The 26,884-nt window shown below is 50.1% G+C and overlaps 1 protein-coding gene across 2 annotated transcripts in view; it reads left to right on the forward strand.

The window, feature by feature from the left end:
* The window catches only part of ABTB2 (ankyrin repeat and BTB domain containing 2), a 204,733-nt gene that overhangs the window by 154,648 nt on the left and 23,201 nt on the right, over nt 1-26,884 (forward strand). For both annotated transcript variants that reach the window (XR_005200671.1, XM_017530536.1), the window contains exon 3: nt 2,045-2,258. Coding sequence is in view for 1 of the 2 variants with exons in the window: in XM_017530536.1 (XP_017386025.1) it covers nt 2,045-2,258 (214 nt within the window). In the remaining variant the exon portion in view is untranslated. The remainder of the gene's footprint in view (nt 1-2,044; nt 2,259-26,884) is intronic.

A 26,884-nucleotide genomic window follows, 5' to 3' on the forward strand; every position in this document is an offset into this window, starting at 1 on the left:
GTAATCCCAGCTACTCAGGAGGCTGAGGCAGGAGAATTGCCTGAACCCGGGAGGCGGAGGTTGCGGTGAGCCGAGATCGCGCCATTGCACTCCAGCCTGGGTAACAAGAGCGAAACTCCATCCCAAAAAAAAAAAAGATTTCTCTTTGATGCTATCACAGACTCTTTGATTTCTCCTCCTTGTGGTCCTGTGATTCTGCCAAAAGTTATGACATTTAGACCTGGAGAAATGGGAGCCAGGTTTCAACTTATTAGCAGCCAATCTAGCTGTACAACTGGCTGCTGTGAGGTGGGATGGCTGATGGTTGTGATGCCAGTTTCTGCCACCCATGGAGCCTAAGGGCAGGGTTGGGATCTGCCATTTCAGGGCACAGACTCCTCCTGTCCCGGGAAATGTAGGGCAGAGTTTGATGGCAGGCAGTGGGCCTGGAAGGAAGAGTCCACAGGAGGGAGCCTGTAGGATACAGGAGTCATAATAATAGGACGTTAATCGTAACCGTGCTAAGTTCAGTCCTACCAAGTACTGACTGTCTATGCCAAGCATACTGTAAAGTGCTTTCCATTTATTATTTCTTTGAGCCCTCAGAATCGGTGGGGTAGATACTACTGCTTTCACTTTACAGATGAGGAAACTGAGGCTCTGATCACTACGTAAGGGACTTCTTTTTCTCTGTAAGGAATCACCAGGGATGGGGCTGAAGCTGACCCCCAGGGAGCCTCCCTGAGAGCTCAGGCCCATGAGAGTGGGAAGGAGCTGCTGTTCTTGGAGCGGAGGTGCCTGCAGGGTCTGGGGCTGCTTCAGCTCATCCTTCCTCAGCATTGTGGCCTCACACAATGATAGGCATTTCCTGTCTGGGGCTGGCGAGACATTGAAAAGACTTGAGTTGGGTAGAGACACAACACAGGACATGGGGATCCCACAGGCTCCAGCAGGCAGGCTGCAGCCTAGTTCACAGCGAAGTCCACGGATTTTGGAGTCGAACAGACCCGAATTTAAGTCTAGACTCTACCATTTTCTAGCCATACAGCCATGGTTAGTTAACTTACTATGTGGGCTCTGAGGCATCTCGGTGACCAGGAGAATGAGTGCACAGGGTCAGGAAATGTTTGTTTATCAGATAAGCCTCAAGTCCTTTTTTATTTTTTTGAGACGAAGTCTCACTCTGTTGCCCAGACTGGAATGCGGTGGCACAATCTCAGCTCACTGCCACCTCTGCTTCCCCAGTTAAAGTGACTCTCCCGCCTCAGTCTCCCGAATATCTGGGAGTACAAGCTAATGCCATCACGCCCGGCTATTTTTTGTATTTTTAGTAGAGACAGGGTTTCACCAACATCAGGCTGGTCTTGAACTCCTGACCTCACGTGAGCTGCCTGCCTCAGCCTTCCAAAGTTCTGGGATTAGAGGCATGAGCCACTGTGCCCGGCCATAAGCTTCAAGCTCTTCATCTGTAAAATGGGAATAATATTTACCCCTAGCACTGTCAGGATTAAGTTAAATCATATTTCTAGGGAACTGCATACTTTGCACATAATGAGTCCTCAGCAGGTGATGATGGTGGTGATGGTGATTGTAATTGGTGTTGAGACAGAGGGACCTTCTCTGCTGAAATAGTTTGGGTTTTGCACAAGACAGTGCAGGGGAGAATTGCCACAGAGCCTGGCCCTGGCTGGTAGAGGCTGGGAAAAGAGACCCAGAGAGATTCCCTCGGTCAGAGATCTGGGGAGAGGCCCATGGGGGTGGTGGAGAGAGTGGGGATGTCGAAAAAGAAACCACATTAGCCTAAGTTCTGGAGGAGACAGGACCTGCCAAGTATTTAATTCAGCCAGAGGGAAATGAAAGGGAAACGAAATTGCTATTGTGCATCTAGGTGACAGTTTCCACCTCCACCTCCGCCTGTTGGCTGCAGGGTAAACAGTAATTATGCACTAAGGCAAGGGAGCTTCAGCCAGGAGAATCCTTGGAAGAATACGGGCTGTGAACTCAGACTTCGTCTTCTTTTTTTCTTCTTCCTCCCTCTGCCCTCCACGTCCCCTCCCCCCACCAGGTGACTTGGTCTCCCGTGCCATGCACCACATGCAGGGGCGCCACCCCCTGTGCCCGGGCGCCAGCCCTGCCCGCCAGGCCCGCCAGCCGCCACAGCCCATCACTTGGTCCCCCGACGCCCTCCACACGCTCTACTACTTCCTGCGATGTCCACAGATGGAGTCCATGGAGAACCCCAACCTGGACCCCCCGAGAATGACCCTGAACAATGAACGGTAGGGATCTTCCTTGGGCTGAGCACCTGGTGAGACGTGCTCCCAAACGTGCATTGACCGACTGACTGATGCCTGACTGACAGGGTGAGAAAGGGGCCCTGGAGCTGTGCTGTGTGCCTGTGAGGAGGCGGCCAGGAATTCCGATGGATGAAGGCCTGCACTAGTGTGCAGTGAGCTAATGTACCGTGGAACCATTGAGACTCAGAACATGGGCTTTGGCCTCTGTGCCCAGTCTCGCACGTGCTCGCTGGGCTCTCTGAAATCCAGCTGCCTTGTTATAAAATGTGATAGCCACACACACCTAGCAATGTTAGTGTTCTGAGAAAAAGCATGTGGGATGGGGGCTGGGTGGTAACTGGCCCTTGGCCAGTGGTAGCTGTCACCTCTTTTCATGGGGTTATCCCATTCAAAAGTGATGAAATGATCACTGCTGCCATCTTTGTTATTAGGGGTCTTGGGCGTGTTTTGCCCCATCCATCCATTTTACAGAGGAGACCGTCGTGGCCCTGGCAGCTGTCTGATCTCCAGCAGGTTAGGGGTTGAATAGCCCCTGGACCCAAGCCTGTGGGCTCCTGGTCAGGTACTTTCACTAGAGGGTCCCAACACTTTCCTAGCTGGAGGCAGCACTGCAAAGAACAGATGTGTAGGTTGTGTACTGCACAACAGAACCCAGTGAGGGGCATGAGTAGGGGATGCACGGGGAGCCATGTCAGCCTGAGGACAGGATACCTTTTCTAATTGGTCTTCTCAGAGGGCTGCTTTTTTGAAATTTTCTGCCTGGAAAATATGCTTTTTTATTATTTTTTGTTTGGTTGGTTTTTCGTTTTTTGTTTTGTTTTGGTTTTTTGTTTTGTTTTGTTTCTGAGATGGAGTTTTGCTCTTGTTGCCCAGGCTGGAGTGCAATGGTGCAATCTCAGTTCACCACAACCTCCGCCTCCCAGGTTCAAGCAATTCTCCTGCCTCAGCCTCCCAAATAGCTGGGATTACAGGCACCTGCCACCATGCCCTGCTAATTTTGTATTTTTTAGTAGAGATGGGGTTTCGCCATGTTGGTCAGACTGGTCTCGAACTCCCAAACTCAGGTGATCAGCCTGCCTTGGCCTCCTAAAGTGCTGGGATTGCAGGCGTGAACCACTGTGCTGGGCAAAAATGTGCTTTTTTATAACTTGTCCAAAACCTTGTATGTTGCTGGCATGAACCTCACATGGAGGCCGCCGCATGACCACTTAAGGTAAGGTCTGTCCGTGGGCTCAAGAGCTGTGTGTTTGAGGGTCCAGGAAGTGGGAAAGGCTTGCCCTTGGTTTGGGAAGGCTCATCTGCACATACTTCACCACACAGTGAGGCCCAGGAGAGGCAGAGCCCACGGGACTGGGCACCCTACTGGGAAGACAATCTGAAACCTCCATACTGGAAGTTCTGGAGGCTCTGCAGTCCCCTGCCTGACTGCCCACTGTCTTTGTGGGGCATTGAGTCTTAACTGCTCTGCAATCCACAGCCGGCTCCACAGCCAGGTCTGCTTCCTTAGTGCCCCAGAAAACAAAGGCACTAAGGTGGATTTACTGAGTGTTTACTATGTGCTTGGCACTGTGCTGAGCACTTTGCGGGTGGATGCTCACTTAATTCATACACTATGAGGAAAGAGGTGCTCTTCAGAGCCCCATTTTACAGATAAGTAAGTGGAGGCACGGAGAGACTGGTCCCATCACACAGCTGTGCCCCTCATAACCACTACACTGTACCTCCTGTCACTAAGAGGAATGTAAAACAGTAGTGGCCCAGTACTCACCTCGTAGGGCCTAGTAATGCTACCATTGCTGTTATCAGTACTAGTATCCTTATTATGTCATCACTGTTTTATTTCTCTGGGAGCTGGCAGGTGAATGCAAGTCTGAGGAGGGCCACCCTGGGCCTGACACAGCAAGAAGACTGGAGGTGGGGCCCCGGGCATCCACAAAGACGCTTTTGGTGTGAGCTAGGGCCAGAGCACAGGCCCTAAGCCCCAGCTGTTCCTGCTTTGTGGGAAAGTGTTGTGGTTGAAGGAGTGGGCTGGGAGGGAGAAAGGGCAGGGAAGACATGCGGGAAGGAGAAGGCAGGAGGCTTGCTTGCTGTTTGGTAAGGTGCCGGGCTGAGGCCGGGTCACCCACACAAAAGTGACTGGAGAAGAGGACAGGAGCCTTCCTCAGGCCGGTTGTCCTGGCTGCTGGGCCCTCAGGCTGTCATGGCTATAGGCCAGGGGGCAGGCGTTCCTCTGCTGGCACTTTCCTCAGCTCCCTTGGGAATCTGCGTCGTGTCCTGTGGCTTTCCCCCAGGAGGGTCCCAGCCCCCAGCCCCCAGTACTCTAACACACAGCATCAGGGTTTCTTCCTGATCTGAGTTGCACAGCCCTGTGGTTTTAACAGCTGAGCTTGCATGGTAACAGACACACGTGCATGTGTTTAGATCGCCGTTTATTTAAAAACCACACTATCTGTAGCACAAATAAATTGGTAGCAAATATATTTTTCCATGAATCATTTCAAATGAATAGCAGACACATGGGAAACTGGAACCCCATTAGAAAAACAAAAGCATCCAAAATTTTTAGGTTTTGACACCAAAAGGAAGACACCCTAAAAATACTTGGGGAGCTGCTCTCTGGCTCACTCTGACAGGGAAGGCCCTAGAGGCTGTGGGGATCCTTCCTGGGAGCACTGAGCTCACAGCATTACGGCAGGCTGGGCTGCGCCAATGTCGTATCAAAGCCCCAGCACCATGATACCCTCACCAGAGCTCTGGGGAAAACCTCTCCTGATGTGAAAAGCAGCTTGAGTGTGCTAGGGTTCTAGAGTGACAGAGCTTTGCTTTTGTGAGTTTGGGGATGTGCGCCTGTCTGTTCATGTTTGACTCTCTCTCCACTTTGTCCCCTTGAAGCTCCAACCTCTGTCCCGCCTAGAAGTATGGGGGACTGCGTTCACCCAGCTAGAATTGGACAGAGCGCCTGATTTCAGTGTGACCGTGGTTGTCTGTCTGTAGAGGCTGTCCGTGTGGGGATTGGTGGCTGTCTGGGTTTGTTTGGGATTAAGTGACCTCCTCTATTGCCTTGCACACATGGGAGAAGGAGCTCAGTTTGGTGACATGGGTTTGGCAGCAGGACACCATTGATGGCACCACTCAAGTCTGTACTCATATTTCTGCTTTGAAGAAAGGTACCCTGATTCCTTCCATTAGGGGCTGTGTCTGACCATGTCCATGCCGACCAAGGGAAGGGACGTGTGTTCATCTCTTTTGTGTAGAGCTCGCTGTGGCATTCCCTTCGTATTTTTCCGTAAGGGCCCTTCTCCCCAGAGCTCTCTGCTCTGGTTTTGGGAGGAGAGACGATGGGAAGCAGGAGTGGCAGAAGCAGCAGGAACTCAGCATGGCGAGCGGGCAGCTTTGCAGGGAATGAGGAAGCCTCCAACCTGCTTTCATCCACTGCTGCAGTGAGCCTGGTGCATCAAGAAACAGTTCAGGCTTTGGGGCAGAAGCCTGAGCTCAGAGCCACAGAGGGCCCTTCCATGCCTCAAGCTCCTCGCCTGTGAAATAGGGCTAAGTAATTCTACCCAGTAAGACAAAGTGAGATCACATATGCCCTTCCTTTAAAGCCCATTTCTACCTACTTCTATGCCCAAAGCACATCAGCAAGTTTGATGCCATCATTACCTCCATTTTACAAGTGAAGACGGGAGGCCGAGGGGTACCCAGAGATAAGTGGCGAGGCCAGGATTCAAACCCGAGGTCTCTCTTACCTCACGCCCCTCACCTTTCCCTGTGCCAGGCTGTGGCTTTCCCAGCTGGCTGCCGAGACCCGATCCCACAGCTCTGAGGCATGCTGGGTGAGCCCCGGCCTTTGGGGCCACCTTCTCTGGGGCCATTCCAGCCCCACTCCCTCACTATCCTGGGAAAGCTCTGCAGCGGAGCTGCCCCGCACCCTCCCAGGGTGCCTTCCTCGTTGGCAGCTTTGCATCCCAGGCACCAGCCAGGCACAAGGCAGAGTCAAAAACACAGAATTAGTCACAGCTGCTGCCCTGCAGGGTGTGTCATCACCCGAGATCAAGCTCAGAAAGTGAAAGAGTCTCCTGTCAGGGATCCAGGTTGCCCAGGGAGATCGGGAGCCTCCTTCCTCTGAGGTCTGGAGGAGAATGGACAACCATCTGGTTAGACGTGGCCCTGGCTGGTTGTGCCTGGGGGCAGAGGGATGGGCTAGCTGGAACAGAGTCTTTGGCCGAGGAGGCCATCACCCTCCTGGGGAATGAGAGGTCTGGGGCAGTAGGGATAAATACTACACAGACACGTAGGCAGGCAGGAGGCCCGCCAGCTCGCCAGTGAATTGCTGGAAGGCAGCGTCATCAAGCAGAGGAGCCAGAGGAAGCCATGCAGGCAGAGGTGCAGAGGGCCTGAGGTCGACAGGAGGGGACCGAGGCTCCGCATCGGAACCTGGGTTGCTGGAGGCTCGGGCTCCCCCAGGCATCTACTGAGAGCAGCAGCACAGATGCCAAAGCCAGACCTTTGAGGAGTGGGAATGGCAGAGGGCCACTGGTCCACAGAGTGGTCCGCTTGCCTCATATCCTAGCCCCTTGCCTCCTCCTCCCCAGCCCGAATGGCACATCTCCACCTCTGTGGAGAGAGGCACACTCAGAAGGCCTGGATCAGCCAGGCACAGTGGCTCACGCCTATAATCTAGCACTTTGGGAGGCTGAGGTGCGTGGATCACCTGAGGTCAGGAGTTCAAGACCAGCCTGGCCATCATGGTGAAACCCCATCATTAAAAAAAAAAAAAAAAAGAAGGCTTGGAGCCTGCTGGTATCCAGGACACGAAAACAGGAGGAGTGTCGAACCCTTCCCAGAGTTCTGATTTGGGGTCAGGCTAGAAACATCTGGTATCGTGGCTTCTTAGCCAGCCAGAATAGCCCCATCTGAGGAAGGCACTGCTATTCAAAGGTGTGTATTTGAGATCTACCTTGCCACTTTTTATAACCTTCAACCAATCATTTAGCCTCTTCAAGGCTCTTAATCACCTCTAAGGCATGAAGACCCAATGAGTTAACATACTTTTGGGGTTTTCTTGGAAACAGGGTCTCGCTCTGTCTCCCAGGCTGTAGTGCAGAGGCACAGTCTCAGTTCACTGCCTCCTTGACATCCTGGGCTCAAGCAATCCTCCCACCTCAGCCTCCCAAGTAACTGGGTCCACAGGTATGTGCCACCACACCTGGCTAACTTTTAAAAAAATTTTTGGGGCGGGCATAATGGCTTATGCCTATAATCTCAGCACTTTGGGATGTTGAGGTGGGTGAATCACAAGGTCAAGAGATTGAGATCATCCTGGCCAACATGGGGAAACCCCGTCTCTACTAAAAATACAAAAATTAGCTGGGTGTGGTGGCACGTGCCAGTAGTCCCAGCTACTTGGGAGGTTGAGGCATGAGAATTGCCTAAACTCGGGAGGCAGAGGTTGCAGCGAGCCGAGATTGCACCACTGCACTCCAGCCTGGCGACAGAGAGCGACTCTATCTCAAAAAGAAAAAAATTTTTTTTTTTTTTTTTTAGAAATGGGGTCTTGCCATGTTGCCCAGGCTAGTCTCAAACTCCTGGGCTCAAGTGATCCTCCTGCCTTGGCCTCCCAAAATGCTGGGATTATAGCCATGAGCCACTGTGCCTGGCCACTACATACTTTTAGAACAGGGTCTAGGACGCACTGAGTGTCTGCTCTTATGATGATCAACACAGTGGTTTGTGTCAGGCAGGGTAGCAGCATATACAGAGACCAAGTTGCTAGCAGAAGCAAGGCACCCAGGAGAGAGAACGACAGGGAGGAGCAGAGCAAGAGAACACGGGCAGCGTGGTGCAGGATGGAGCACAGAAACGAATGGACCTTGTGGGCCAAGACACGCAGGACTGAGCTTGTGGCTGAGAAAGTCCTGCCTGCAATGGTCCAGCTATTTGTGATTGGCTGGGTTTTATTGTCCTTCTTCCCGTACTTCCCTCCTTGGGGCCTGAACCCTTCTGAGAATGAGGGCAGCAGCGGATCCAGGAAGCTCCTCCCATGCTGCTTGCCTTGATGCTTGATGCTCCTATAAAGCTCTGCCCTGGAGAAGTTTGCTGTGTGGTCCTGCACCCCCAGACAGATTAAGGAGAGATGAGACCAGGATGCTGATGTGACACTAATCTTGCTCTCCAATTCCCATAGAGCTCTTTTTGCTAGGGCTACCGGGACCTGCTCAGAGGTTGAAGCTTTTGTCTGGGTGAGATCTGGCAGAAGATAAGTGTGTGTCCGGCCTAGTTCTTGGTTTCCCTGTTCCATACCAGGCTGGACAGAATTTCAAATTGCTGGAGCCAACAAAAGTGTCAGTGCTCTGGGTTCCAGCCACTTGGTTGGAAATGGAGACCTGGGGCTTTTTTTTGTTTAAGAGATTGGCTCACTCTGTCACCCAGGCTGGAATGCAGTGGCACAATCATGGCTCACTGCAGCCTTGAATTCCTGGGCACAAGTGATGCTGCCACTCGGCCTCCTGAGTAGCTGGGATTATAGGCGCATGCCACCTTGCCACCTGGGGCTTCTGATGGTGACCAAGGGGAGGAGGGTGCAGTGAGCCTCTTGGGTCATCCCAGAGGTGTTATCTTGACTACCTTTTAGGGGTATGACCATGTCAGCTCATCTTCCTGGGCCTCAGTTTCCTCATTGGTAAAATGGTGAAGATAGTAATATGGGCTCCTATGATTAAATGAGATAATACAGTAAAGCAGTTAGCTCAATGCCAGGCGCATAAAAAGTGCTTATTAAATGGTGTCTCCTCCTCATTATAATGGCCATAAACACATTTAGACGATATGTTTGACACTCAGAGCAGGCTCTCTTCTTTGAGGTAGTATGACATTTCCTAAAATGTGATTCTCAAGTGATATTCGGGTCGGTAATACTACTACCAATACAATTACCAATGCCACTGCTGATGATATTACTACTAATTAACCACTGCCACTGTGACTAATCACAATAATGCAATTACTAAGATCACTACTACTACCGGCACTACCACTACTGCTAGTTACAGCGAGCATTATAGAGCACACATTCAAAGACAGATACTGTCTTAAGTGCTTGACTTACTAGCTCCTATGTCTCCCTGGACTCCTGTGGACCATGGAGAAGGGCTCTAGGAGAATGATAAAGAGTGGCTTATGTGATCGAGTCTCCAGCCTGATGAGGGAGGCAAAAGCAAGATGGAAGTAAACAAATGAGCAAAACCCACCAGACAGTGCAGGATGAAGCTCAGCTGCCTGATGGTGCATGAGGTCATCCCTCAGGCTCTGAAGCCTGCCCAGATTCCAATCCCAGTCCTACCACTCTCAAGCTGGGTGGCCTCGGGCATGTCATTTAGCCTCTGCATCTCAGTCTCTTCTTTTTTTGGGTGGGGAGGGGCGCAGATGGAGTCTCACTCTGTCACTCAGGCTGGAGTGTAGTGATGCAATCTTGACTCACTGCAGCCTCCACCTCCTGGGTTCAAGCCATTCTCCTGCCTCAGCCTCCCAAGTAGCTGGGATTATAGGCATGTGCCACCATGCCTGGCTAATTTTTGTATTTTTAGTAGAGACGGGGTTTCGCCATGTTGGCCAGGCTGGTCTCAAACTCCTGACCTCAAGTGATGCACCTTCCTAGGCCTCCCAAAGTGCTGGGATTACAAGCGTGAGCCACTGAGCACACCGCAGTCTCTTCTTAATAGGGGATTAATAGTGCCAACCTCATGGGATGTTGTGGGGATCGATTGAGTTAATACACATAAGACACTTAGTATAGTGCCTGGTACATGGTGAGAAGCAGCATCAGCGGCATCACATTGAAGAGTGTTCTGAGATGGCTTGGAGTAGTTGGGGGACCTGTTGAAGCAGACATGGAATTTTTAACTGGACCTTAAAGGACAGCCATAGAAGACTGGGAGACGGGAATGGCATGAACAGCAAAAGTCACAGAAGGACTTTCGTTGTTTTAGAGCCCGTATTTTATAACAGAAATGGATCTATACTTTAAAAACATAAAAATTAGTTGGGTGGTGGTGGTGGTTGTTGAGACAGGGTCTCACTGTCACCCAGGCTGGGATGCAGTGGTGTGATCACGGCTCACTGTAGTGTCGACCTTCTGGGCTCAGGCAATTGTCCCACCTCAGCCTCCTGAGTAGCTGGGACTATAGGCTCACTCCACCATGCCTGGCTAATTTTTTTATTTTTTGTAGAAATGGGGTTTCGCCATGTCACCCAGACTGGTCTTGAATTCCTGGGATCAAGGGATCTGCCCACCTTGGCCTCCCAAAGTGCTGGGATTACAGGCGTGAGCCACAATGCAAAGCATTTGTATTTTGTGTGTGTGTGTGTGTGTGTGTGTGTGTGTTGTTTGTTTTTTCTTTTGCTAGTCAAGTGAAACACTGGGAGTAGAGAAGGAACAAGGAAATCTGTAACTGGTTGTGATCAACTAGTTGTGAAAACCACTGCACTCAGACCAGCACTTGGTTTTTTAAGTCATCACTGATCGTTATTTGTCTAGGCAAATGCTTCAAGATCAAGCTATAGGTCATGATTTCCCAGTGGAGAAAGAAGTACATCCTCCGAGTGGCTATGGGATGAGGATCAAACCCCAGCTCTTTTCTTCTGGCTCAATGATCCAAGCAAATCACCTTACCTCTCAGAGTCTTCATTTCCTCCTGCATACGGTGGAGATCTGAGCTGTGCCTGCTTCCTAAGGTGGCTCACTGACACGAGTGAGGTGCCACATTGAGGTGCCTCTTTGTTCCCTTCCAGATGCGGAAGGAAGGCTGTTTCCCTCATACAGCACTTTACATAAAGAGGGTGTGCCCACAAATAGGCTGTGCGTTCTGTCTAAAGAAGTGGGCTCGTTAATCTTTTGCTCAGCTTGCGAAAGTGTTTTCTTATCAAATAATAGAGATGATGGCAGTGGTGGCTTTATGCTACTGACTTCTGAGTTCCTTAAATACCGTTTCAAGATTTGCAATGTTAAGCTCTTTTCTCTCTTTTCCTCTCCCCCTTTTTGTGCATTAAATTTCCATCTGTTTACCCAAAATGGAAGTAAATGAAATAAGAATAGCTATTGAGTGAATTAAGTACTTGTTTCCATATATTCCCCAGGCTGGCATATCCACTCACCTCTGAAATGACTTGTTTACAGTCTAGGGTGCACACAGGGAGCTCCCCCTCTACCCCCAGGAGCCTCCCTCACTGTACCCTCATTTTATTTCCTTCGGAGCACCTGCCTCTGTCTGAAGTCACATTGCTCATGTCTGTTCCCTCCCCACCCCTCCGGAATGTAAGTGCCCTCCACCTGCCCTGTTCCTGCCGTGTCGTCAAGCACAGTCCCAAGCATATATAGCATGTGGTTAAATATTTTGTTAAGTTAATGAAACAGGCGGTAGAGCCTACTAGTTGGGTTCTTTGGAGTTAAAAAGGCCATGATATGGGGTCCCTGCTCTGCCATTTGCTAGCTGTGTGACTTTGGGCAAGTTACGTGATTTGCCAAGTCTCAGTTTCCCTAGCTTGAAAGAGAAAATGACTTGAAGTACTTCCAGAAGGTTTTGTGAGGTCAAATACGGCAGCTGTTAAGGATGTGGCAGAGAATCAGGCGTTTGTGTATGGCAGCGGCCATTATCGGTATAACCACTGTTATTACAAACCTGTGTGACGACTAAAAGGACCAAGTTTTGTTCAATGAACAAACAATCCAAAAACATTAGTGACTTTAAAAATCGTATCTTCTCAGCTGGGTGCGGTGGCTCATGCTTGTAATCCCAGCACTCTGGGAGGCCGAAGCAGGTGGATCACCTGAGGTCAGGAGTTCAAGACTAGACTGACCAACATGGAGAGACTCGGTCTGTACTAAAAATACAAAATTAGCTGGGCGTGATGGCACACACCTGTAATCCCAGCTACTCAGGAGGCTGAGGCAGGAGAATCACTTGAACCCGGGAGGTGGAATTTACGCTGAGCCAAGATCGCGCCATTGCACTCCGGCCTGGACAAGAGCGAAACTCCATCTCAAAAGAAAAAAAACAAATCATATCTTCTCAAAATGCGTGTTTTCTCTCCTTCTCATACATCCCTTTCTCCTTCAGTCCCTGCTCTTATTTCCATCTTAACTCAGCCCTGACAGTAGCTGGGAGCCAGGTGAGTGATAAAGATGAGAGGCTCACACCTGTAATCCTAGCACTTTGGGAAGCTGAGGCGGGAGGATCACTTTAGGAGTTCAGGACAAGCCTGGGCAAAATAGTGAGACCCCATCTCTACAAAAATAAAAATAAAAATTAGCTGAGTGTGGTGATGCACGCCTGTAGTCCTGGCTACTCAGGAGGCTGAGTGGGAGGATTGCTTGAGCCCAGGAGTTCGAGACTGCTATGAGCTATGATCTCACCACTGCACTCAGCCTGGGCGACAGAGCAACACCCCATCACTCACACACACACACACACACACACACACACACACAGAGCAAAGAAGATAAGGTGGACAGGAAGACGACATCACAGAGGACTTGTTAAATGAGGCCCATTTTGGACAGGTTAGCCTTATCACAACCCACCACCCAAGGATTTCAAAGAACCCTACAAACTGGATTTCATGGCCAGGCGTGGTGGCTCATGCCTATAATCCCAGCTCTTTGGGGGACTGAGGCTAGCGAATCACAAGGTCAGGAGTTAGAGAACAGCCTGACCAACGTGGTGAAACTCCGTCTCTACTAAAAGTACAAAAAATTAGCCCGGTGTGGTGGCACACACCTGTAATCCCAGCTACTCAGGACGCTGAGGTGAGAGAATCAGTTGAACCTGGGAGGCGGAGATTGCAGTGAGCTGAGACCTTGCCATTTCACTCCAGCTTGGGCGACAGAGTGAGACTCAGTCTCAAAAAAAAACAAAAACAAAAAAAAAAACAAACTGGATTTCATTTGCCTGTAGGATCAAAGACAAAGCCGACTATCATCATTCTTTAAAGCTGGTGGTGTCCCTGGCTCCACGCTTGCTGGTTTAGCCAAAGTGCCTGTGAGCAATGGGCTGTGGTTGCTGAGGGTTAAGCTTGGGAGAGACCTGACCCATCTCTGCATGGGCTGGAAGTGTTTAGACAAAGCTTTACAGTTTATAGAGCATGTTTAGCACACAGCTCTCTAACAGGTCCTTACAGTAGCTCTTGGGGGAGGCCATGACACTCCCATTTATAGCAAGCAGACTGAGGCCCCGAGGGGGTCCGAGGCATGCGCACCATCACAGCTGGTAAGACACAGATCTGAGCTCAGGCATGGAGGTCAGCTGTATTAATAATAATGCAGTGGGCCAGGCACAGTGGCTCACATCTGTAATCCCAGCATTTTGGGAGGCCGAGGCAGGTGGATCACCTGAGGTCAGGAGTTTGAGACCAGCCTGCCCAACATGGTGAAACCCTGTATCTACTAAAAATACAAAAATTAGCTGGGCATGGTGGTGGGCCCCTGTAATCCCAGCTACTTGGGAGACTGAGGCCCAGAGAATTGCTTGAACTTGAGAGGCAGAGGTTGCAGTTAGCCGAGATGGTGCCATTGCACGCCAGCCTGGGCGACAAGAACAAAACTCTGTCTCTAATAATAATAATAATAATAATAATACAGTGAATTCACATTGCTCAGAGTGGTAAATTCCTTCCCCTCCCAGGAGGGAGAGGGTGAGGTCCCAGAGTTGGGGATCTCACTCAGCACCTCCTTTTCCCAGAGCAGAGCGGCCAGCTTGCTCTCAGCTATGTGGGGCCTATTCCTCAGCAGGCTTGCATTGGCCGGCTTTGGGAGGCCAGCCTGAGGGTGGGCGTCTGCTCAGCATCCGAGAACGAGCAAGCCAGGGATTCGGGGCAGGAAGTGTCAGTACCACATAACAGGGATGAAGACAGGACAGAATCCTGGCGCAGCCTCTGACAAGCGCCCCCCAGGGCTGGCGGTTGCCTGGGACTTCCTGTCCTATTGTTGGACCCGCGGCCCTCACAGAAAAGAAGACTGGGAACTGCCGGCCAGCCAGGGGAGCTTCATTCATTTGGAGTGTTTTTGTAACATGGGCAGCAACAATCCCCTTTGTCTGCCGTCTTGCCAGGATTCTCAAGGCAGGGAATTCCCGACTCTAAAGGGAATTGATTTTGCTTTCTTCCGAGGCAAAGCTGGAGAGCATTCAGACCCTCAGGATGGAGGGAGGACAGGGGCTGGGCGGTTTCTGGAGCCGAGCCGGGCTGGTTCCTGGCTTGTTCTCACTTGCCTGCCAGGCAGCTCTTGGGATTTCTGTCCTCTTGCAAGACCAGCCGGCCGACAGCTGTCTGTGACTTGCCCCTCCCCACTTTCGCTGCTTTAATATTTGCAGATTTGCGGGGAAAGGACTCTCAAGGGGCCTAGGGTGTACCCCTTGAGGCACTGGGGCCAGCCTTCTGTTCCTGGCTGAGCTCAGGGTCTGATGAAGCTGTGAGAGCAAAAGCTGGAGTTGGGGCAGAGCAATGCCGGAGGCCCCACAGCAAGCCTTTCTCCATCACGCCTCCTTCCAGCTTTCTGAAAACATTAGTGACTTTAAAAATCTTATCTTCTTTTCAGCAGTTTTAATTTAATTCAGAAAAACAAAATCTTCCCAAAATGCATGTTTTCTCTCCTTCCCCTACATGCCTCCCTCCTTTAGTCCCTGCTTTTAATTCCATCTTGACTCAGTCCTGACAGTAGCTGGGAGCCAGGTGAGTGATAAAGATAAGCGGCTCACATCTGTAATCCTAGCACTTTGGGAGGCCGAGGTGGGAGGATCACTCTAGGCTAGGAGTTCAAGACAAGCCTGGGCAAAATAGTGAGATCCCATCTCTACAAAAATAAGAATAAAAATGAATGGGGCATGGTGATGCACGCCTGTAGTCCTGGCTACTTAGGAGGCTGAATGGGAGAATGGCTTGAGCCGAGGAGTTGGAGACTGCTGTGAGCTATGATCTCACCACTGCACTCAGCCTGGGCGACAGAGCAACACCCCAGCAACACCCCATATCACAAAAAAGAAAAATCGAAGAAGATAAGGTAGACAGGAAGACCACATCACAGAGGACTTGTTAAATGAGGCTCATTTTGGATACCCACCAGGGCTCAGAGCATTTTATGTCTGCAATTTGGTATCCTGAAAGACCCTGGGGTGATTTGGAGTTCTTTGTTGTTGTTTATAATTGACACATAATTGTGTATGTTTATGCGGCACATGTGATGGTTAAATACATATATACATTATATAATGATCAAATCAGGGTCCTTAGCATGTCCATTGCCTCAAACCTCCATCACTGCTTAGTGGTGGTAACTTTCAAGATCCCCTTTTCTAGCTGTCTTGAAACACACTGATATTAACTATAGTCATCATGCTGTGTAAGGGAATACCAGACCTTATTTTTCCAGTCTAACTGTAACTTCATACCTGTTGACCCACCTCTCCCCGCCATCCTACCCCAGCCTCCAGTGACCACTCAGAATGGTTGGGTTTTTTTTTAGAGCCAGACTGATCACCATTGGCTAGCTGTGTCACCTTGGACATGTGTCCTAGCCTCTCAAAGTCTGTTCTGCATTTGTAAAATGCGGACTAATAAGTACATCTCCCTTGCAGGGTGGCTGTTTCAGAGGTCATGTATGCAACATGGCCTCACGCCCACCTGCACACAGCAGACACTCAGTGCGTCTCGGCAAGGTGACTTTGCTGCTTGGAAGCCAGTGCCAGTCTTCCCTGCAGCTGCCCTTGGGATGTGGATGCACAAAGCAGGGTCAGGCCCCACCCTCGGAGCTGGTACGTCTCTTTCTCTCTCTCTGGCTGGGCTGGGCTGGAGTGCATCACCCCTCCATGACCGGCATCCCATCAATAGCACAGGTCAAAACACTGCTTGCCAGTCAAGAATTTCACCCTCAGATCAGGGTTCAAGAGTCCTCATGCCTCTATTTCTTCCTAGGAGTTTCTAGAAACTCTTCACCTGACAGTCTGTATGGGTCATCTTTCTGCCTTTAACTCTGAGAGTTGGAGAGAGTGAGTGCTGTGTGATTACACTCAGCTGAATCCAAACAGGATTACCCATCCCAAGGACCTAAACAAAAATCCCCCATCCCTGGCCTGCAGCCCAGCAGATGGGATAAACCTCAGGGTCCTCCCAGGTCTGCCTTCTTGGGAGAGGCGAATGGGTGGTGGCAGGTGCCCTCAGGAGGGAGGTATGTTTGAACAGGTTGAAGGTCCTCACCTGTCTGGTTTCCATGTGGTGTAAAAGTTCATGGTCTCTGGTGAGCCACCACAAACACTATGCATGGGAGAAGAAAGCTGGTCCCTGGCACATGGCTGCAGGGATGGGGCGTGGCTGGTAGGCCCGGGAGCTGCTCCCTGGCAAGGTGCAGAGATGCCACTTTCATACCTGCCACTCAGGGTGTGGGAAGCACTGAGGCCCGGGCCTACTGGGCCAGCTGCCTGCCCCTGTGCTGGGGAGTTGTGTCCTGAGAAACAGGGCAGGCAGCCTGGCCCTTGCCAGGCTAGGAGCCCTCCCTGCTATGTGGGAAAGCATGGAGGGGTGGAGGCCCGCGCGCAGTCTCCACTGGAATCTGTACCAACTCACCCACATGAGATGCTGCCTTGGAACCAGGCCCGGTTCCCAAGGACAGATGGCTGTGTACCCTCCACCGTGGCCCAGACATGGTGACATCTGCAGAACCACAGTGGCCTTTTCCTTTTCCTGGTGACAGCTCCATCCCTACATCTAGCTGCCTTCCCAGAAGCCGCCTTGGCCCTGGGCTTCCCCTAGGAAGTTGTTGCATTTGGAACACTCTCCTGTGAAATGGCTGTCTTTTTACTGGGGAATTATTTCCTTTTTTTTTTTTCTGAAAAGAACTGTTTGCCAACACCCAGGCCAACTGAAGCTTCTAGAAATGAAAGACTAAGTAGCTCCCCCATTTGTGAGAGTGCTCTGGAGCCCTTCATGAACAGTTCTGGAGGCCGGGTGCGGCTGCTGGTGCCTGTAATCCCAGCATTTTGGGGGGGCTGAGGCGGAAGATCTCTTGAGCTCAGGAGCTCGAGACCAGCCTGCACAACATAGTGAGACCTTGTCTCTACAAAAAAATACTTTTTAAAAGTTACCCAGGCATGGTGGCTCACGTGGGACGATCACTTAAGCCCAGCAAGCAGGTTGAGGCTGTGGTGTCGCGTGATCACGCCCCTGCACTCCAGCCTGGGCAACAGAGGGAGCCCCCACTATCTTTTTTTGTTTGTTTTCTTAAAAACATAAAATAAAATAAGGCCCAGGCATGGTGGCTCACACCTGTAATTCCAGCACTTTGGGAGGCCGAGGCGGGCAGATCACAAGGTCAAGAGATCAAGACCATCCTGGCCAACATGGTGAAACCCTGTCTCTACTAAAAATACAAAAATTAGCGGGCTGTGGTGGCGGCCGCCTGTAGTCCCAGCTACTGGGGAGGCTGAGGCAGGAGAATCACTTGAACCTGGGAGGCGGAGGTTCCAATGGGCCGAGATTGCACCACTGCACTCCAGCCTGGGCAACAGAGTGAGACTCCATCTCAAAAATAAATAAATAAATAAAATAAAATGAATAAAATAAAATAAAACACTCCTGGTGTAAGAGCAGCCCTTGAAACCATGTTAGCAGCTGGAGGACTTTGCCTCCAGAAGTGAGAAATGCACCTTGTGTTTATAAATTTAAAAATGGAGTTTCTAACGTAGGTTTCTGCACCGAGAGATGAGGAAACATCAGTAAGCAAAAACATCTCTGCCTTCAGAGACGTTACAGTCCAGAGGAGAGACCATACAAAACCATACCAACCAAGTAATTACAAACTGGGCGAGTGATGTAGCGACACTAAGCTAGGACTGAGTGCTGGAGGGCAGAGGAGACCTGCTTCAGAGGGGGTGAGCAGGAGCACCTCCTCTGCCTGCAGACAGCACGAGCCCGGCAGCAGGCCACCGCGGGCAGTCTCTCTAGCCGAGGCCAGTACGGTGACCATATGTTCCAATTTGCCCGGCCCAGTTCTGGTTTACCCCGGGTAGTCCCAGTGCTGGCACTAGCTACCTTTTTCCCTCTCAAAAGTCATCCAGCTGGGCACAGTTGCTCACTCCTGCCATCCCAGCACTTTAGAACACCAAGGTAGGCAGATGGCTTGAGTCCAGGAGTTCAGGACCAGCCTGGGCAACATGGTGAAACCCTGCTTTACAAAGAAACACAAAAATAATCTGGGTCTGGTGGCACACACCTGTAGTCCCAGCTACTTGGGAGGATGAGGCAGGAGAATCACTTGTGCCAAGGAGGTTGAGGCTACCGTGAGCCGTGATTGTGCCACTGCACTCCAGCTTGGGCGACAAAGCGAGACCCTGACTAGAAGGGGGAAAAAAGTCATAGTTTCCATGACAAATTATGGTTGTTGTGCCTAACACTCGTCATCCTTAAGATGCAGGAGACAGGCCAGCGCCAGGTGAGAAATGTGAGTGGCTGTGGAGTGTCTTCTTCAGAAGCTTAGACTCAGGGACACTCCCCAGTTTCATTTCCCAGCTCAGTTCCTTGGCAGGTGCATGACATGGGGCAAGTGACCTCACCTCTCTGGCCCTCAGTTTCCCCATGTATAAAACAGGAATAATAATAGCACCTGCTACATCAGGCGGCTCTGAGGAGGAGATGAGTCACCGGATGTCCGGGCACTGTGGCAGCTGCTTCGTAAACACTCTGGAAATGTCAGTTGTTTGCATTTTTCTATTATTCCTGGAGGCCCTGACTGTCACACAGCGGACCTCCCATTCCACTGCTAACAGGAACCCTTGGGCTCCCACGGAGACCTGAAGGGCGACCCCTGGGAGGAGACTAGAGAAATCACCCAGAGCTAGTTATGACTTGGTTGGCTCTAAATTTGTGTCCCTATGTGTATCTGGGTAAGCTTCATCTAGTGCCTCTAATCTGTACCAGATGAGTTTTAACAGGAAAAGTGTATTTTCCCCCACAGAGAGCCCAAGGCCCCACCTCAAGTAGAAGTCACCTGGGCATAAGTGGCGATTCTGCAGTGGGGTCAGCTGTGGTTCTGAGGGAGTTTGGCTGCTGGAGGAGATGAGGCTAGGGGGCTGAAGAGGGAACCATGCCCAACTCTGCCTCCAAGCCATGCCAAACTATTCTGGTTTACCCAGCAATTCTAGAAACATAATGAGTCCAAGATGTGCGCTGGACTAGAAATGCTTCTTTTGTGCAGAGAGTGGAATCTGACTTAGTGGGGCAGTGTTGGTTTTATCCTGCCTGGATGTTCTGGCTTGGTTTTAGGCAGTGGTGGCTGTGTGGACATCTCAGGGAAGCGATGGTGAGGGCCTCATTGCCGGCGCTGCAGAGCCAGCCCTGACCTTCCCAAAGAAGTCTGTTCGTGGAGCCGTCAATTGCTTAGGAAAAGCTTGGCATCTCTGCAAGTTCCTGATGGTGCCACTTGGCACCCCAGCCCCTACCCAGACAAGACAGGGAGGGTGTGGGAGCACAGTGACTCACAGCCCCATCCATGAAAGGGGTGAGTGCAGGGGGAAATGCCCCCATTCAACCCCAGTGCTTGGCTCTGACTCCCGCTGAAGGTGGGGCAAAGTTAGTGGAAGAGTTTAGGGCTGAAGATGGGAACCACTGGAGCCACCCTCTCCATTGATCGTCATTTCTGGCCAGTCCTTTCCTGGACTCCCAGGGTGCCTGCAGGCAGAGTGGGGCATGGCTCAGACGGCAATGTGGAGATCTCTTGGGGCCAAGCCTACGGCACAGTGTACCTCCCAGCCCTGGGAGCCGGGCCTGCACCCCAAAGCGTTGTGTGCTCACACCCGCCCTGTCTTTCCCAGAGCTAAGCTTAGGCTTGGTCTCGAGGCCCTTCTTAGCTGGTGGGTGTGTCCAGGGCCTGTCTGAGTCCTCGTGTCTAGCTCCTCCTGGGTGGTGGTAAAGGGCACAAACCTGCTGGCCTCATACGCTTGGCCTGCCAGGATGGGAACAGAGACCGGAGGCTTGTGCCTAGGGCTCGGGTCATGTGGCCTCTGGTTACAGGCCTATGTTTCATCGGCCAACCTGACTCACTCTGAGGCCCCTGCCCACCCCAGGGAAGAACAGAGCCTGCTTTCAGCTGGAAACCGGAGGGGTTTCCTGTTCCATGTTGTTAAGACAGTGCTTATAGGACTGTCATCCCAATAAATCATATGCTTGCTGAGTGCAACAAGGCTTATTTATTTAATTTTTCCCAGGCTGCAGGGACCTCTTAAAACCAAGGCCTTGGCCAGGCATGGTGGCTCACGCCTGTAATTCCAGCATTTTGGGAAGCCGAGGTGGGCGGATCATGAGGTCAAGAGATCGAGACTATCCTGGCCAACATGGTGATACCCCGTCTCTACTAAAAATACAAAAATTAGCCGGGGTGGTGTTGCATGTCTATAATCCCAGCTACTCAGGAGGCTGAGGTAGGAGAATAACTTGAGCCCCGGAGGTGGAGGTTGCAGTGAGCCGAGATTGTGCCACTGCACTCCAACCTGGTGACAGAGCGAGATTCCGTCTCAAAACAACAACAACAACAACAACAACAAAAACCAAGGCCTTCAGAAGTTTATTCTCTTTCATTAAAAAAAAAGAAAAAAATTTTTTTTAAATTTTATTTTATTTTGTTTTTTTGGATGCGGTCTTGCTCTGTCATCCAGGCTGGAGTGCAGTGGTGTGATATTGGCTCACTGCCACCTCCACCTCTCGGGTTTAAGCGATTCTCCTATCTCAGCCTCCTGAGTAGCTGGGATTGCAGATGCTCACCACCACACCCGGCTAATTTTTTGTATTTTTAGTAGAGACAAGGTTTCACCATGTTGGCCCAGATGGTCTCGATCTCCTGACCTCACGATCCACTCACCTCCCAAAGTGCTGGGATTACTGGCGTGAGCCACTGTGCCCGGCCATTTTTTCAAGGGCGAAAATAGCTTTCTGAGTCCTGGTGCCATTGAGTGGACTTAGGAGACCCTTGGATTGAACAGCCAGGCTCACCTGTGTGATTAACTTAAAGACAGGTGAGAGAGACGGTTGTGGCACCTGGGTCTAGCGTCCCTATTGCAGCCGAACTGGCCACATGACCCTGAGTGAGGCACTGAGCCACACTGCGTTTCCTTTTCCTCCTCTAGCAATGAAAGGAGTTGGTCAGGGAGTTTCCATGTGTAAAAAGATCCATTTCCATTGGTCTATTTCACGTGCTCCCCTTTATGCATACAAAGACACATGCTAGTGACACTTTTAAGTGGCCTTGTCCCTCTCTGGGATTTGTCTGCATGTCTGTATGTGATGGTATTTAGGTTAGGCCTTTGGACTGTTTGCAGCACTTGGGGGCAGATCAGGGATTGCTGATCCCTTGAAGTAATTCTCTGCCCACCCACCTTCCCCATCACACATGTTCATGACCCAAGGCCTCTGGGTCTGTGTTCTTTGCTGTTGCCCCTTCCCCTGTGTGAGTTTTTTCACTGCCAAGGCCAAGAGGCTGCACTGCCAGAAACAGTTTCCAGCTCACACTCGACATAGTGGTTGCATTTGTTTTCTCTGTTTTATGAGCTGGGATGGAGTGGGTGGTGGGCAGCCTGCTGGCAGGCTTTTGCAGGCTTTACATGTTTATACTTGCTATGGGGGAGGGCAAAGAGTTGGCTGGACTTTCAGAAGGCTGGAGCTGAGGCACTTAATAGAACCAGATTCCTATAGCCCTTTTTGCTATTATATATTTTCTGTTAACAGACACTAAACTAGTAATAATAGTTAACATTTATGGAGAAGTTACCATGTTCCAAATACTGTGCTAAGTTTTTACATACATGCTTCCAGCTGTTTTGTGAGGTGGTCCTATTGTTTATACCCATTTTGCTGATGGAACAGCTGAGACTGGGAGAGGGGAAGTAACTTGCATAGAACCACACAGCTGAACTCATTGGGAATACACTGGATTCCAACCCAGGCCACCTCCGTCAGGAGTCTATGCTCTTGGTCACCATGCAGTAGGTACAGCTACTGTCATATGGAGTCTGTGAAATAAAAGCAAAAGGGCTCTCACAATGAAAGGAGTTAAAAACCACGAACTTTGGCTATTTCTTCTTTAATAGAAAATATGGCCCACAGAGGAGGATGATCTGCCCAAGGTTACAGAGAGAGTCCAGTTGTGTCAAAGAAACTAGAACTTTGTCCCAGTGAGGGGGCCACAGGGAAGGGTTCTAGAGCCCTCGGATCCCTGGGCCAGGAGCATGCATGAGAGCCATACACTACTCTAGGGTACACTAGACTGCGCCACCAGGGGCAGAATGTCGGCCCCATGCCAGGGCTGCCTGCCAGCCCCAAGCAGCGTTGTCCTAGTGATTAGCTGTGGTCTTCCACAGCAGCAATCCTCAAAGTGTGGTCCAGGGACCCCTGAGGTCCCAGAGACTCTTGCCAGGAGTCCACAGGGCCAAAACTATTTTCATAACAAGAAGTTATTTGCCTTTTTATTCTTGTTTTCTCACAAGTATCCGGGGGACTTTTCCAGAAGCCGTGTGACATCATGATGTCATCACTCTGACAGCAAATGGGACATGAGCGTGTGTGTTCGTGTGTTTAATTTTTTCTCAGTTTTAGTTTCTGGGAGAGCCAATATCTGTAGAATAACACACATAAACAAAAGCTCTTTGAGGTCCTCAGTATTTTTTTTTTTTTTTTTTTTTGAGATGGAGTTTCGCTCTGTCACCCAGGCTGGGGTGCAGTGGCATAATCTACAACCTCTACCTCCTGGGTTCAAGCAATTCTCATGCCTCAGCCTCCTGAGTAGCTGGGACTACAAGTGTGCCCCACTATATCCAGCCAATTTTTGCATTTTTAGTAGAGATGGGTTTTGTCACGTTGGTCAGGCTGGTCTCAAACTCCTGACCTCAAGTGATCCGCCCGCCTTAGCCTTCCAAAGTGCTTGGATTCCAAGTGTGAGCCGCCATGCCCAACCAATTTTTAAGGGTATGTATAGGGTCCTGAAACCAGGGGGAAAAATAGAAAACCACTGAGTTATCAGATCCAGCTAAGGAAAAATTCAGCAGCAGAAAGGCTGAACAAAGGGAGCTTTTTCAGCCCCGATCCAATCTCCTGGGTCTGGCCCTGCAGATATCTGCATTCGGGCATGGAATAGCCAAGCTCAGCCTATGATGGGAAAGGCAAAAGCAGGAAATAAGAACCTCTTTGGGACCTTGAGGAAGGCACACACGCTGGTCATTCTCAGTCTTGCTCCTTCAGGCCCTTACACCCTGGAGTTCTGACATAGCCATGCTGTTGCAGATGGGAGTTTTTAGAGGGGTTTTCCAGAATGGCCAGACATGCATGTCCAGCTCATCTCAGCCTGCCCAGCAGACTCCATGGAATTACCAGGAAGGAAACGGTAGCCTGGAACCTACAGCCCCCATGGGAGGCATGTTCCTGAGAAGGTCCATGAATTTCTTCTCATTTTACCTTCCCATAGATCCCAGGCGGGGGAGGTGGGTGGGCCAAGAAGAAAGGCCTGAAGAGGTCAGTTTGGGGGCCGGCACAGCCTTGTTTATACATGTGGGCACCAGCCACCTCCCCAGAGACAGAGGGCTCATCTAGATTTCTCTATATTGAAAGTATTAATCAGTTTTTAATTCAGGAAGCAGAAAGCATTGTAGGTATTTTGAGCAAGAGATGATTTAATGTAGGGAATTGGGGGTTCACAGAATCATCGGAAGAGCTCATGGAGCAGGGTGTAGGCTGAGCATCCAGGAATGATGAGCTTGCCCATCAGGCGAGCTGCTCCCTCTGAGAGAGCCCCCAGAACTGTGAGTCTGAACAACACCTCTGGAGCTGCAATTCAGGAGTAAAGCTGGAATCAAGAGGCACAGTGGTTCATGCCTGTAATCCCAGCATATTGGAGAGCCAAGGCTGGCAGATCACTTGAGCTTAGGAGTTCAAGGCCAGCCTGGGCAACATGGTGAAACCCCATCTTTTCTAAAAATATAAAACATTAGCCAGGCATGGTGGTGCACGTCTGTGGTCACAGCTATTTGGGAGGCTGAGGTGGGAGGTTTTTTTAAAATAAAAAAAAGTCTTTGCTATTGCTTTCATCATTTCACCATCACTACCACTGCCTCTGAAGCCTCAGGTAGGTGGAAACTGGACTGGAATGTTCTATAGGAAAAGAAGACCTGATGTTTTCATGACCTGGTTTGCTAGCAAAAACAGACAATGTGCACACAAAGATGGCCTCTGCCTCCCATTCACTTGCCAACTCTCATGCAGCATGTCTTAATGACAAAACCTAATTTGCATCCAGAATCCCAGCTGCAAAGGAGTCTGGGAAATGCAGGGGTTTTGTGGGTTTTACTTTTTTGTTTTTTTGTTTTTAAACAGAGTTTTGCTCTTGTTACCCAGATGGGAGTGCAATGGCAAAATCTCAGCTCACTGCAACTCCTCCTCCCAGGTTCAAGAGATTCCCCTGCTTCAGCCTCCCCAGTAGGTGGGATTACAGACATGCACTACCACGCCTGGCTAATTCTGTATTTTTAGTAGAGACAGGGTTTCTCCATGTTGGTCAGGCTGGTCTCGAACTCCTGACCTCAGATGATCTGCCCACCTCGGACTCCCAAAGTGCCGAGATTACAGGCATGAGCTGCCGTGCCTGTTGGTAAAGGAAAAGCAGTTTTTAACTTTCTACCTCTCCAGCCAAGATGGAAAGCGAGAACTGAAGGAGCCAATCCCAGGTGTACACCCACCAGAATCATCAATACTGCATTTTCCATGAGCTACATTCTAAGGAGCATAAAGCAGGGGAATAAGCCAAAATGCCACGTGATTAGACATCATGATTTCCCGAATTCTCTCTTGGATTTCCCCTAGTGCAACTAGGAGAGATCTGGTAGCCACACATGGCGCTTTGTCTTGGCTGTTGGCCACAATAGGGAAGGATGGCTGGCAAATCCATGGAGTATCTTTTTGTTTACACTTCAGTCTCCAGTGCTGATGGTTTAAATAAAGGCTTTTCCTGCAGTCAGAATGACTGATGTATAGAAGCATGTCTCTAAGCTTGCCTTCCAGCCTTGTAATATAAGAATTGTGGGCTGGGTGCAGTAGCTCGTGCCTATAGTCCCAGCACTCTGGGAGGCCACGATGGACAGATTGCCTGAGCTCAGGAGTTCGGAACCAGCCTGGGCAACACAGTAAAACCCTGTCTCTACTGAAAAAGAAAATACAAAAAATTAGTTGGGCATGGCAGCGTGCACCTGTAGTCCCAGCTACTCAGGAGGCTGAGGCAGGAGAATTGCTTGAACCCAGGGGGCAGAGGTTGTGGTGAGCCAGGATTGCGCCACTGCACTCCAGCCTGGGCGACAGAGTAGGACTCCATCTCAAAAACAAAAAAATGTGAAATATAAAAATATCTGGGGGGAATTGGACATTTATGTTTAAGAGAACTCTTGTAAATAGAGGGATAATTCATGAATGGATTGTTGTTTCTTCCTAGACTACACAGATTCCCCCATAGAATTGCCGCTACTACTCTAATGAGTCAACACTAGGCTCTTGAAGATTATACACTGTTCTTTTCTGGGTAGAAACATGATTTGGTCCATAACTGAAAACCTGGGTACATTATAGTAAGTTACTGATGTTCATCCCTACTTTTAATCACTCAGCAAAACTTTCTTCTAATAATTTTTTTTTTTTTTTTTTTTTTGAGATGGAGTCTCATTCTGCCAAACAGATCTGGTGCAATCTCAGCTCATTGCAACCTCCACCTCCCAGGTTCGAGCGATTCTCATGCCTCAGCCTCCCAAGTAGCTGGGATTAGATTACAGGCATGTGCCACTACACACGGCTAATTTTTTGTATTTAGTAGAGACGGGGTTTCACCATGTTGACCAGGATGGTTTCAATCTCCTGATCTTGTGATCTACCCGCTTTGGCCTCCCAAAGTGCTGGGATTACAGGTGTGAGGCACCTCGCCCAGCCTTTTTTTTTTTTTTTTTTTTTTAGGAGACAGTCTTGCTCTGTCTCCCAGGCTGCAGTGGAGTGGTGCGATCATAGTTTACTGTAGCCTCCAGCTCCTGGGCTCAAGTGATCTTCCTGCCTCAGCCTCTCAAGCAGCTGGGACTATAGGCGTGTGCCACTACACTTGGTTTCAGTGAACATTCTGTGTTTCACGTTCAGTACAGCATTCAGTAAATTGCATTACTGTTCAACCCTATTATAAAATAGGCTTTGGGTTAGATAATCTTGCCTAACTGTAGGCTAATATAGGTGTTCTGAGCATGTTTAAGACAGGCTGTTCAGTAGGTGAGGTGTATTAAATGCGTTTCCACTTAGGATATTTTCAACTTACAATGGGTTTATTGGGATGTCAACCCATCCTAAGTCAAGGAGCATTTGATTTTGTTTGCCAGTGTTTAAAATAAAAGCATTCTTTGCCCTCGAGGAGAGAAACTTTTGGAACTCAGGAGATGACTTGAGCTTTTGGAGACCTGAGACAGAGGTTCCGAGGGCAGCCCTGGCTGACTCCCTGGAGGTGGCTTTCTTCATACCTGAGGAGAGTTCTCTGGAAGGAGGCATCTTTTTCCTGGCGGGAGCACTTA

This window comes from Cebus imitator, unplaced genomic scaffold (assembly GCF_001604975.1).
Source record: "Cebus imitator isolate Cc_AM_T3 unplaced genomic scaffold, Cebus_imitator-1.0 Scaffold66, whole genome shotgun sequence".
In the NCBI taxonomy this organism is placed as follows: Eukaryota; Metazoa; Chordata; class Mammalia; order Primates; family Cebidae; genus Cebus; species Cebus imitator.